A 12491-nucleotide genomic window follows, 5' to 3' on the forward strand; every position below is an offset into this window, starting at 1 on the left:
GGTTGGCGCATGCGCACTTGACGGGAGGCGGCCCAGGCCATGGCGGCCGTTTAAAGGTAACCGATTGAGCCAGAACCGGAGCGGCGGGTTTTTGCGCCGAAAGGTCCCTCTCCCTCCCTCTACCGAGCCCCGTCGCCATACCAAAGTGTGACGAGACTCAAGATTCAGGCCTGACGGGAGGAGGCGGCAGGGCGGGGGGAAGGCCTAGAATTCCCGCCGCCTCCCCTTGTGAGCTCCGAGGCCCCACATTCCCCCCTCCCACCGCCGCCGCCACCATAATTTGGAGGGACGCGAGGAAAGACTCCCTAGATAGAAGCGGGGGGAGCCAAATCACGCGCCCGCCACCCCCACCCGCCTTCTGAAAGGAACCTTCCACCCGCCACTGTATGCTATCCCTCTTCTCTGATTTAGCGCCGAGGGAAGTTCCAATCAAGTCAGAGGGGGGCGCCATCCCCATAATCCCATCCGTCCCCGTTCCCATTGATTTTAGCCCCCTGCAGCAAGGGCTGGGGGTGGAGGGAGCCCAGAGCTCTCCCTCCCTATATCCGCTAAAGAGGGGACCCCACCTCTCTCTTGCCCCAGAGGCTACTGAGGAAAACACAAGCAGAGAGGTTTCGGAGGAAACCCAGTTGGCTCCCAGCTACTGTATAGGAAAAGCCCCAGGATGTACTGAGCGGTGGCGGAGACGCAGCACTCACCGGCTTATTTTGGGGCTCCCCTCAACTCTGGCACGGAGGACTAGGAAGCCTTTTCGGGAGTGAGCTAGCGGATAGAGAGCGCGTGTAGGGGGGACCTATTCCTCTTTGGGGGCTGCATAGTTGAGAGCTGGGTTAGACAGGCCATAGAGAAGCCACCCCTTGGTTTTATAATTATTGCTGGGAGACTTCGCGTGTGGGGGATAGAATCCCCCCCCCATGAATGTCTTGTTTGAGGGGAACCCCCCTCCCCCCGCCGGCCAAAGGTTGCCAGTCTGTCCAATAATCCTAATAGAGTCCATCGGAAGGATCTGAAGCATAGCCCGTCCACGTGTCCCTTTTTTATCCAGGGAGAGCGGGGAGCTGTTACTCCTCAAAATCATAGCCGGGGACCCCCGAAGCACCCCTGTCACTTGCAGGTTAATTCATCGGCGGCCTAGGCAGAAAACAAGTTGCTTTGCACCCAAGGGCCCTTTGTTGGGGGGGTGGCTTTTCCGCACCCCCACGGCGGCGGGGGATTCAGTAACTGAACCTGTTATCAAGGTGGAGGAGAGAGGGCCCCGTTTCTCCCTTTCCCTGTATAGCAGGGAGTGGCGCCCAGTTTCCCGCTTCCCCCACCCCAGAGTTTTGGGACTTGGGGAGGAGAAGAGAAGAACCGAGATGATCCTTGCAGCAGCTTCGGCAGCGAGAGGAGAAGGGTCGGTGAGTCAGTGAGACCGGCCGGGGGAAAGTGGTGCAGCAAGAAAAGGGGGCGATGGGTCTCGGTGGGGCGGGCGACGGCGGCGCCCCCCGAGGGGTCCAGGTGGGGGATCCGGGCCGGAGAGGGGAAGAAGAAGAGGAGGGAGGAGGCGCCGCCGCCGCCGCCGCCGCGGCAGAACCCGGAGCCTGAAGGCGCCCCTCGTCGCTATGAGATCCACCGTGTACAAAGCCACCGCGGCGGCAGCAACGACGACGACGGGGCCGGGCTTGCTGGAGCCTGGCCCGGAGGAAGAGGAGGAGCCGCCGCCGCCGCCGCCGCCTCATCTCCGCCAGCCTCCGCCTCCCCCGCAGAACCAGATCCCCGTGCCGGCCCCAGCGGCGGCAGCAGCGGCGGGCCCCAAGGGCCGGGCCATCGTTCCGGCGGCTGCGGCGGCCCCGGGACAGCAGCAGCAGGAAGGCGGCGGGGGCTGCTGCTGGGGTGGCCTGGTCCCCTCGCCGTGCCCGGTCGGCAGCACTCGGCAGGCGGGCGTGGGCGATGCCGCCGGCAGCTCCCGCCCCTCCAAGTACCAGGCGGTGCTGCCCGGACACACCGCTGCTGCTGCCGCCGCCACCAGCGCCGCCGCCAAGGACTGCAAGCGAGGCGGCGGCGGCCCTCACGCCGGGCCTGGAGGGGCTCCGGCGTCACTTTCTCCCTCTCCTACGCCGCCGCCGCTACCACCGCCGCCGCCGGTTTCCGCCACGGCCGAGCCTGGACAGCCTCCTCCAGCCCCAACAGCGGTGCCGGCGGCGGCGGCGGCGGCGGGAGGGTCTCCGGCCTCTTCCGAGCCCGGCGGCAAGTGGAAAAGCAGCGGCTGCAGCAGCACCGGGAGCGGCGGTGGGGGAAGCAGCCTTTGGAAGAGCCCCATGGGGGCCGGCGGGGGTGCCTCCTGCCAGACGGCCTGCCTCAAGCAGATCCTGCTTCTCCAACTGGACCTTATCGAGCAGCAGCAGCAACAGTTGCAGGCCAAGGAAAAGGAGATCGAGGAACTCAAGGCCGAGAAGGACACAGTGAGTTGGGGACCGGGACAGAAGGGGTTAACGTTCATCAGGTTGGAGGGAGCGCGGGAGGCAGCAGGGATCTGACGAACGATGCGGCGCTTCAGGGGTTAATAGGTAAGCGATGGGTTGGGTGTTCGCTGGTTTTCTAAGGGTTAATGGGGAATGCATGCATGGTTGAGAGTGTTGTTAACAGTGGGAGGGGTCAATGCAAATTTCGCAGAGGCATATGGGGGCTAATCGAAGGGATGCAGGTGCTCAGTGGGAGTGAGTGTGATGGGGTAGGCTTAACTGTCGCTAGCAGTTTCAGGAGAAATCGGTGTGTGTATTACTTTGAAACCTGATCTGAGAAGGATTTCATGTAGATGTGTGCCAGTACAGTAGATACGTTCAGTAGGAGGAGATGAATCAAGAAAAATAACAACGAGGAGTTAGGCTTAATTAACTGGAGGTGATCAAAAGGCCCTGCAGTCCAGTCCCTATGCAGCAACACTCCTCACTGATCATTTCTCTCCAGAAGTGGGCCTGGTGAAACGTGGCCCATGTAAGGTTTAATGTGGAAAGGAATGATCCTGAAGTGACTGGGTGCTTGCATGTTGAGGGTTAATGGGTGCAAGAAATCAAATGATTTTCTAATGCTATTGGAACCGGGTCTAAAATGGTAGGGGTTAAAGGTGGAAACCAAACAAAGGTTTAGTACACACTTAAAGTGTGGAGTGTAAATGTCTATAGGCCAATAGTAGAACTGTAGTACTGGAAGGCCAATAGAAGGTGTGATTAACTCTTTAGAGTTAATATTCAAGGACAGTTGAAGGCCCTTAGCAATTAATGGTACTAAAAAGTAGTGTGCAGCAGCCAAAGTACTAAGGTCTTGGCACCATGAGAGTCAAGAACCAGGAAGGGGTTGACAACCTAGGGGTTAAGCTGAAAGGTCTGCTTGGTAGCTTGGTTAGCTTACAGGTGGAGTTAAGGGCACTGGCACAAGGTGGGAGTAGATTTGGGAATGTTGCAGTTTTCAATGAGTTAATCAGGTTAGACTTGGGGCCCCAAGACTGGAAGAGTGCTGTGGCAACAGCAGGGTTAACTCAAAGCATCAGACATGTGCTGTGTGCTACAAATAGGGTTAATTTAAAGGGGCCCTAGCTTGGGGCTGTGGCTGCCATATTTGGGGGAAGAGGAAAGCAGCTTAAGCAAAACAATCAGCTGCAGTGTGTACCATGTGGACAGTAAGGTGGGGGGAGGTCTCTAACTGGTGTGTTTTTAAAGGAATATTTCAGGTTTGGGTTAAGCATCCCATCTCGGTTCATCTAAAAATGTTGTCAACCCCGTCTTCTTTCACAGAAGCACCAACCCACTTTTTTATTATGATTACTGCAAAATGTTTATTGTGTTGTACTCCTGCAAGGTGCTTCTTTGCACCCTTGCCCTGCCATTGTGCCCCCCTAGCCAGGGTATCCCATATCTGGCAAGGTTGTGCCAAACCCTACTGTTGAGAGTCTTTGACCCTTGCAACAAGAGCTGCTCTTACGGAGAGTGTTGCTCATGTAGAGATCACATCTGTAAGGGAGGGGATATTCAATGCGAGCATGAGGGGAGGCGATGCTGTATAGCCCCCTTATCTGTCTATGCCATAAGAGCTGAATGAGGCATAGTTTGAAGATTGGGGGAGACCCTCTGGATCAGCTGCAAATGAAGGTTAGTTGAGTGGCTTTTTTATGTCAGCTATCTGTAGCAAAAGCAGTTTAGTGCATAATGTTCATTTCTAAACTGTAGTCCCAGAAGCTGTTTAGTGTGTTTTCTTTCCCCATCCTCACATTGCCACAAAGGTCTTGTAATCCTGGCCTGTATGCATGGCACGTCTGCAGCCTAAAAATAGCCCCCTCTTCCTGGTTCCTGCAGCTGCTGCTGCAACCATTATTGTGAAGGAAAGTACCCCCCTCCACTTTTTAGGCATGATCGTCAGAGTCTGCGTATAAAATGTATGTGTGTAGCGTTGTTTCTGGTTGCAGGAAGTGGCGGCAGTTTTACTGTCTGTAACAGAAAGATGTGATCCAACACAGATAGCGTTAAAAAAAACAACCCATCTCCCATCAGGCCTGTGCTAAGTTAACCAATATGGAGGTGCTGGCTGCCTTCTTGCCGTCAAAGAATGTGATGATGGCAGACAGAGTACTTTGCATGCTCCTGCAAAGGCTTAAAAAAAGAAATCAAGCCCTCACATAACAAACACCCTGAAGAGCTAGAACACACACAAAACAGATAAATGCAAAGCTTGTGAGTCAAGCTGATACCAAAACTGCTTGGGTCAGTTGTTGTTGCATCTGCTGACTGCAGATTTACAAAGTACCTGCAGTGGTTCTCTCCCTCACCCCTACCAGCCCCCCCTTTCCTCTTAAGGAGTAATGCCAGAACCCCTAAGAGTGTCAGTTCAGTATTTTGGTTTCACATGTACAAATTATATGAATGCTCTTTGCTTTTTACCATCCAGAGTGATTTTAGTTTCTTATATGCTATGTGCAGCATTCAAATCTAAAATGGAGGCTTTTATAAGTCTTACCTTAAAATTGAGAGACTCTGAATCACTCGGTGCTCCTGTTAAGAATTCATTGTGCATTTTTGATGTGTTCTTTGTATTTACATTTAAACAAAAAACAAAATCCTAGTACAAAGCTACCCTCACATAACTCTTACTACAAAAGTTGTACTTAGTGTTGACGCTGAGCTCAGTGGTACAGAGAATTAAATGATGTGGATGCCTGTGTACAAAGGAAAACTGAGAAGTGGGGCTATGATAGAAAGAGCTGAAGAGGATGTACTTTGTAGCCCTCCTCAGATAGGGAGCTGAGGCTAAGGAGGGTGACTTACCGAAAGCTTAATGCTGAATCCATGGCTGAGCTGAGTTTGTATCAAAGTCTTCAAGCAGCAATGCTGTACCCTCCTATCATGAATAACAGCATTCTGCCATATTTTTGTGCAACTGCTTTAGGAATTATCCAATCCTTGTTGGCTGCAGAGCTTGAGATATATGTTAATTGCAACCCTTTGAGATTTGTTCATAGTAAGTGGCTTGAGAACCATGGGGACATGATCTGCTCCCAGTTTAATGAATGTGAGCTAGGAAGAAGTAGTAAACATTATTTTGTATTTTTAGCAAGGAAGTGCGGTTCTCAGGGATATGCATACTGTATGGCATAGGCAAGTGGCACACTATACCTATGGGAGTCTAAAATATACTTAGAGAGACTGCTGCTCCACAGCTCTGAAACTATTAATATCCCAACATGTGCATATTTCTCAAGGTAGAATGTGTGTGCAGGTTGTGTTCACGTTAACAAAGGGAAACAACGTAAGCTGTACTTGCAAGGACAATTCAGATTTATTTATTTCATTATTGCCCCACCTTTCCTCTTAAAGAGAATCCAGGGTGGCATACATACGAACAAACTTGATAAAATAAAATACATTAGAAAACTCAAAGACTGTAGTAAAACAACAATACATACCAGCAAGTGGAGATTTTAAAAAAAGACTCTACTGTCACCCTCACCTTTACAGGAGCACTCATTTCACCTCCAACTCGTCCTTTAAGTGATCTGGAGTGGGTACCTCAAAATTTTCTGGTGTTCTGTGTTCCCAGTGTAAATCCTCTCTGTCCATGTAGTGGAAGCAGCTACCATAGAGTTCTGTCATAATGAGGAAGTAGCTATTTTCCCTGTGGTCAACAGATGCAGCCTAACAAAGAGGTATAGAATTGCCATGCAACAGTTCTGCATATCTGTCAGTAAAACAGAGTACCATCAGTTGTCTTTAATTGAAAAAGGGTTGGATGTGTTTGGCAACCCCCACTTTAGAAAACAGTATCATGGGCAATAAACATGTCCAATAGGTTCCAAGACTGTTGTGTTTGGAATTAAAGATCAGCACTCAATGGTAAGCATTGCAAGATTAAACGAATACTGGAACTTGCATAGAACTGTCCCGATCGGTTTGTTCCCATCATATGCTAAAGTAAGGGTGAGGTTTAGTGATTGGAAATATGTTCAGCTGATGGACTGCTACCTTTAACATCCATATTGCACTGTTGCATTCTCAGCTCTTTGCTCGAATTGAGCGTATGGAAAGGAGGATGCAGCTGGTGAAGAAGGACAATGAGCGCGAGAAACACAAGATACTTCAAGGGTACGAGACGGAGGAGAAGGTTGAGTCTGAAGTACCAGAGAAGTTGCCCATAGAATGCCAACCACCAGAACTTCTGGAGACGTCACAACCACTGCCTTTGAAGCATTTTCCATATGGGAGGAATGGGAAGGGTCACAAACGGTAAATCAGAGTTGCTGTTGCTGTATGTTTTCCTAAATTACCAGTGTGCGCACACCGTAGCCCGCTTCACCTTAAAATGCCACCACTGAGATAATAAAAGGCCATCACTGACATAATTGCATTCACTGCTTCTGTACTTATATACATCTGTATTTCCACTTGTGCCTATGTTGCAGATTTTAGACTAGCTTCAATCCTGTTCAAGTGGTTCTCACCCACAGAATTTTAGGCACTGTAATTCTGTGAAGAGGCTAAGGATGTTTAACAGAAGTTTCAACATCCTGCAAAAGTACAATTTCCAGTGTTACCTGGGGGAAGCTTCAATAATTAAACCAGGTTTCAAACCTATTAACATTTGTAACACATAATGCTCTCAGTTACCACTATCTCTTAAGTAGCATTTTTCTTAGTGGTTTTCCATAAAGGCAGAATAGTACTGGCTGTTGGCTTGCAATCTCTGTTTCTTGTTTATGCAATTCTTTAGTGTGATGCCATCATATCTGCAGCCTGGCAGAAATCATAGAATAGCACTCACCCCATTTGTCATGATCCCAAGCAGTGGTGCCTTGATGGTCATGCGTAATTTGCTCTGTGATACAGCTTGGAAGCTTATCTTCAGTCGATTTATCAATCTTTTTTTAAAATAAAATAAAAATAAAGCAGAGACATGGGGAATCATTGATACGCCATGTCTGACATACTTTGTATTTATGTTGGTATTTTGTTGCAAACCCCGCCCCCCCCCGAAATCGGTATGATGAAGAGTGGGTTTATAAATTAAGCAGTATAAACATATTTGAAATGGTTTCTGTATGCTACACTGGTTGTCAATAGGAGCTGGTGGTTCCTCTGCAACATTTTCAGTATTTTCTTTGCTAAACCTGTCCCCTCTTATTTTTGCAGGAAGTCTGCATTTGGAAGTGCCGAGAGGAAAACGCCAGTGAAGAAGCTGGTGGCCGAATTCTCAAAAGTCAAGTGTAAAACGCCAAAGGCTTCCCCGCTGAAAGAGGAACCAAGCAGTTCATTAACTGAATCAATTAGCAGACGTGAGCTGCGAAGTCAGGAGACTCCTGAGAAAACCCGGTCATTAGCGGACACTCCACTGAAATCATTGGCCCCTTTGAGAGGATCCGGGTGCCATTCAAAAGACAAGGGTTCCTCCAGTGAAACAGAAGACTTGCCGTACCTTTCCACCACTGAAATGTACTTATGCCGGTGGCACCAGCCACCTCCTTCACCGTTGCGAGAGACTTCTCCCAAGAAGGAGGAGATTGTAGCAAGTAAGAGGCTTGCTTGTGCCTTTGTGGTGGTTGGCCTGATGTGGGTTGGAGGGGGCGTGGAACTCATTCATTTGGGGTTTTGTTTAAGAGTCTTTCGAACCCTCGAAGATAGCCAGGTTGTGGCACTCCATTTCTGAGTGATGCTGTTTTAGGTTCTGAACCTCTGGTTGGAGTACAGAAGCTTTTGAAACCCACATCGATCTAGAACAGGTGTGGGCAATGTGTGAAGAAGATCAACCACCCTGTCTAATGACCTGTGGTGACATTTCTGGAAAACCATGAAATTTGTGGCTTACCTGTGCTCATAGTGAATGCTGTAACCACCTGCTTTTGCCAGCAAGCTGCTCCGTTTCATGTCTTCTGTAATGGGGAGCGGTCTGTGTAGAAATGATAGGAAGTGTATCAGTCAACTTGTTGTCTGATGAAGACTAGATAAACTGACACAAGATGGTTCTGGGCCAGGAGATATGCAGTTGCTGGAGTAACCCAAGATATCTGGTATGGCTGGAGTGCTCCAAAATAATAATTTGGACCTCATTCTGTCTTTGTTTCCGTTGCATGGCTTATATACATTTTGGGCTGTGTTTCAAAGGAGCCCTTTTATACACAGTTAAAGCTCCACATATAGACCTGCTGATTTTGTGGTAGTTCTTGCTGCTGCAGCAGCCAGAGTCTATGAGGAAAACTGCTGTTCAGTTTTTAAATCAGCTTGCCTAGTCTACAACTAGCAGTAATCACCATAAAAAAGGGTGGGGGAGGTGGGGTGAGTAGAAACGAGAGAACGATGAAACGATGAAAGAAAGGACAGTTACGCATATGATTGAAATGCAAAAAAATGGCATCACTTTACAGGTTGGATCAAAAGATTGGGCCTGTAAAGTTACATCATCAAATGGGCAAAGGCAAATAGACTTGCATGTCTAGTTTTCTTATGGGGGTATTTGCTAGTCTTCTGGATTGCAATCAAAATGTTTAATGAATTTAGAAGATGAATTGCCATGTTTATGCACTAACGGTATGCTAAGAAGCCACACGATGTTTGTTTAATGCCATTTTTACTAAAAAGTCACATTCTAAAGTAAATGCTGTATGTCTAGTAGAGGGCATGAGTCAGCCAAGTGTCTTTATTTTTGCATTGAAACAGAGAACTTAAGTTCTGCGCTCTGAATCAGTTATGCAAATGTTCTTGTATTTCCTTGAAACATCACTACTTATAAGCGTCAATATAAATTAGAGGTTTGTAAACTTTTTATGAAGAGCAGTGCTGGTGGTGGAAGAGGAATAGGTAAGTGATGAGCGTTGCCTATGTGACGGGAGGCCATGAAGAACAGGTATTTAGTCATAAGTGATCTGCCAAGACCCAGGTGCACAAGCTCTACCATCTCAACACCTTCCCTAGTTTTCATATTCTTCCTTGTTCCAGTCAAAATCCTGCAAGTACAGAAGGACAGCAAGCTACCCAACCCTGTGTGTAGACGCTGCATCAATAAAATAAGACCTCCATCTCTATCCTGAGTTTGGTGCTTGGAATCCAATGTGCAGTGAATGTTGACTTGCATCTGTTTATTTATAGGCTTTTATATATTTGTTTGTGTAAGTTGCATAACTGTTTTCTTTCACCCTATCTGGCAAGGAGAGGCATGTGGTTGACAAGGTCATGGGCCAGAAAAACCTTGCAGGGGAGCGGGGCAGTAGAGGAAGGATCAAAAGAAAAGGGAGTGCTTCAGTGTTAACAGACTTTGGAGATTCCATATTTGTGAAAGTGCTGGAATTTCTTGAGTTAGAAGCCTCTAAACTCCTAAGACAGTTGCAGTTCCCAGGTTTCCTAGAGGGAAGCCATGGCGGCTAAGCTGGTTTACCTTTATAGTGCAGCCAACTGAAAAACCTTATTTGGTGTCTTGAGGTTTTAAACTTGCTGCTGTTTAACCATGAGGGCTATAACAGGCTCTCAGTAGTTAGCCTGGAACAGTGGGTGAAATGACTCCAGAATAGTATCTTACTGGGCATGTCCCCATTTCAAGAGAAGGGACTTAATCCTTTGCCCCTGCACTTCCCTACCACCAGAGTAGCAGATGGCAAGAATCTTTTGACCTTGGGCTGGTGCATGTATGTTGGGTGTACATGCAGTAATTTTCCTGATGTGTTACATTCTCCTCAGCAAATTGCCGATTCTTTCCATAATCAGCCCTCCATATGGTTTGCTACTTCTGAGATTTAGATGGAAGAAAGAATAAAGGCAAACATGCTTGGTGATAGTCTTTATTCAGTCACTTCTTAAACATACAACTCTTCTTCCTCATGTGCCATGAAGTGATTGTGAAGAATGCCTGTGGCAAAAGGATAAATGCACAGGCTGTGTTTCTCTACTCACTTTCTTCCAGAGTAGCCATTTTGCTCTAGCATTTTTCTTTGGTGGATGAGTTTCTCTGAGCAAGATAACTCTTAACAGCAAAGAATAGGCTACCTTAAGCAGTCTCCTCCATCTCTGACGGTTGCACAATATTTATTTTCTTCTGAGATTCCCATCCCACCTTCAATTGTAGAACCCAAGGTGGTGTCCATGCGGTTCCCAGAGGGTCAGCCACCCAGACACTGACCAGACCCAGATGCTGCTTAGGTTTAGCAAGATGGAGGCTTTATGTGCTTTCAGATCACATTCTGGAATTCATTTGTTGTCGTACTTGGAGGTTTCTTCGCACAGGAAAATTGCCCATTTTTATCAAACTTGAGTGGGGTCCTGGTCAACGTGTATTTTACAGATACTACAAAAGGCAAGGTCTCACATCTGAGGCTTTGTTTTCTTCATTTTTCTCAGCAAGCGGCCAGCTTTTTTACAAACTCTTTTACCAGGCAGGGCTCTTTCAAATAGGGAAAACAAACTTTCTTGCACCTTCTTATTCACCATGATTCTTGTCTGGGGTGATGGAGTATGACTCTTCTTGAAGCTCCCCAACCCTAGCTATAAAGATTCCCAGTTCCTCACAATAACAATAAGAATAACAATAAATAATATTTTTTTATTACTTATATCCTACCATCTGGCTGGGTTTCCCCAGCCTTGGGCAGCTTACAGAATACATAAAACCAAAGACTGGCAAGACCTCTTGGTCTGAGGTCAGTTTTCTGATGCCAATTCCCCCTGTTTTACCAGCTTGAGCCTGGGCTGAACCGAGCTGTCTTGCTGTTCTGTTTTTCTTGTATTTTTATGTTATAACAAACAAGGTACATTTCTCAGAGAAGCTGTGAAGCCATTTCCTTCTGAAAGTTGAAAGATATTTTTTTTCCTCACAGCAGATTGCAGAAACACATTCTTCTCAGCTGCTGCTTACTAAAATCCAAGTGCCTTCTGCAGAATAAATAAGAAGAGCCTCAAGGTCTAACTAGCTTTCCACACCTTCTTATGCCTTAGAGTTGCATGTTTGACCTGTTATTGCTGTCTTGTAGTATAGAGGGATTTGGAGAATGCTTCTTATAGGACCAGCCTTTATTAAGATAAGTGCCTAAAATCATAAGAATTGTTCTTCTAGTTTGGTTCAAAAGTCCACCTGGTCCAGCAACTTGTCTCCAACTGCAGCCAACCTGTTGCTACTGAGAAACTTACCAGCCAGGTATTATGAAAATAGTGCCCCTATTACATGCCTCCAGTAACCTCAAGTATAATAAAGGTTTCATTCTTGGTTATCAGTGGTAACCTTTTGTCCTTCATGAATCTAAATTATTTTTAAAGTCATCTCTCCTGTGCAACATCTTTCAGCAGGGCTTAGAAGATTCTCAGCGATCTTCCAAGTAGAGCTAGGGCTGTTTTAAACTCCAATTAAAGAGCTTGTTTCAGTAAACTAGGCATGGGAGACCTGTTTTTTTACTCAGCCATAGGCTCGAGTGGCTTTGATGCACAGTCAGCAGTGCAGCCTTGAAAGTAGGCTTCCTTCAGGATGCTAGTCTGAAAGACTTCCTGAGAGCTGCCATTCAACTTTGCAAGTTTGGTGGAAGATATGGTTTTGGTTTAAGAGAGCAGATGAACGCAAGCTCTTGAAATAGTCGCTTGTCCTGTCACTTGTGGCAAATAACCAGCTCTAGGAAGCTTTTGTAGACTTGAGGAGAGCTAATTCTGTTCTTTCAGGCCACAGATATACTAACATGATGACTAACATAGCAATGTGTGATATTTTATGGGTTAGTAAATTCTGTGGAATTAATTGGTGAGGCTAAACGAAAGCTAGCTGATGCTAAACTCTGTTTAACTTCGTAGCAGTGAGGTTAATGTTGTCACAGATGTTCATCTCTCCACAGAAATATTTCTTTAAAATCAGCTGTTTTGACACTTCTCCTCCCTTTCTAGTTCCATCCTGGAGGGACCACATGGTAGAGCCTCTGAGAGACCTGAATACTTCAGAACTTTTAGAGGTATGTTGCTGAATAAATAGCGTTACCAGCCACCTATGAGCTTCTCCGGAAGCTGACC

The 12491-nt window shown here is 47.1% G+C and overlaps 1 protein-coding gene across 2 annotated transcripts in view; it reads left to right on the plus strand.

Annotated features, from left to right (window-relative positions):
- Positions 1–12491, plus strand: part of MSL1 (MSL complex subunit 1) — a 26458-nt gene continuing 13967 nt past the window's right edge. For both annotated transcript variants that reach the window (XR_014541010.1, XM_083582991.1), the window contains exons 1-4: positions 1–2441; positions 6523–6749; positions 7653–8029; positions 12369–12433. Coding sequence is in view for 1 of the 2 variants with exons in the window: in XM_083582991.1 (XP_083439117.1) it covers positions 1602–2441; positions 6523–6749; positions 7653–8029; positions 12369–12433 (1509 nt within the window). In the remaining variant the exon portion in view is untranslated. The remainder of the gene's footprint in view (positions 2442–6522; positions 6750–7652; positions 8030–12368; positions 12434–12491) is intronic.

The sequence above is a fragment of the Podarcis filfolensis genome (assembly GCF_964270895.1).
Source record: "Podarcis filfolensis genome assembly, chromosome: 13".
Taxonomy (NCBI): domain Eukaryota; kingdom Metazoa; phylum Chordata; class Lepidosauria; order Squamata; family Lacertidae; genus Podarcis; species Podarcis filfolensis.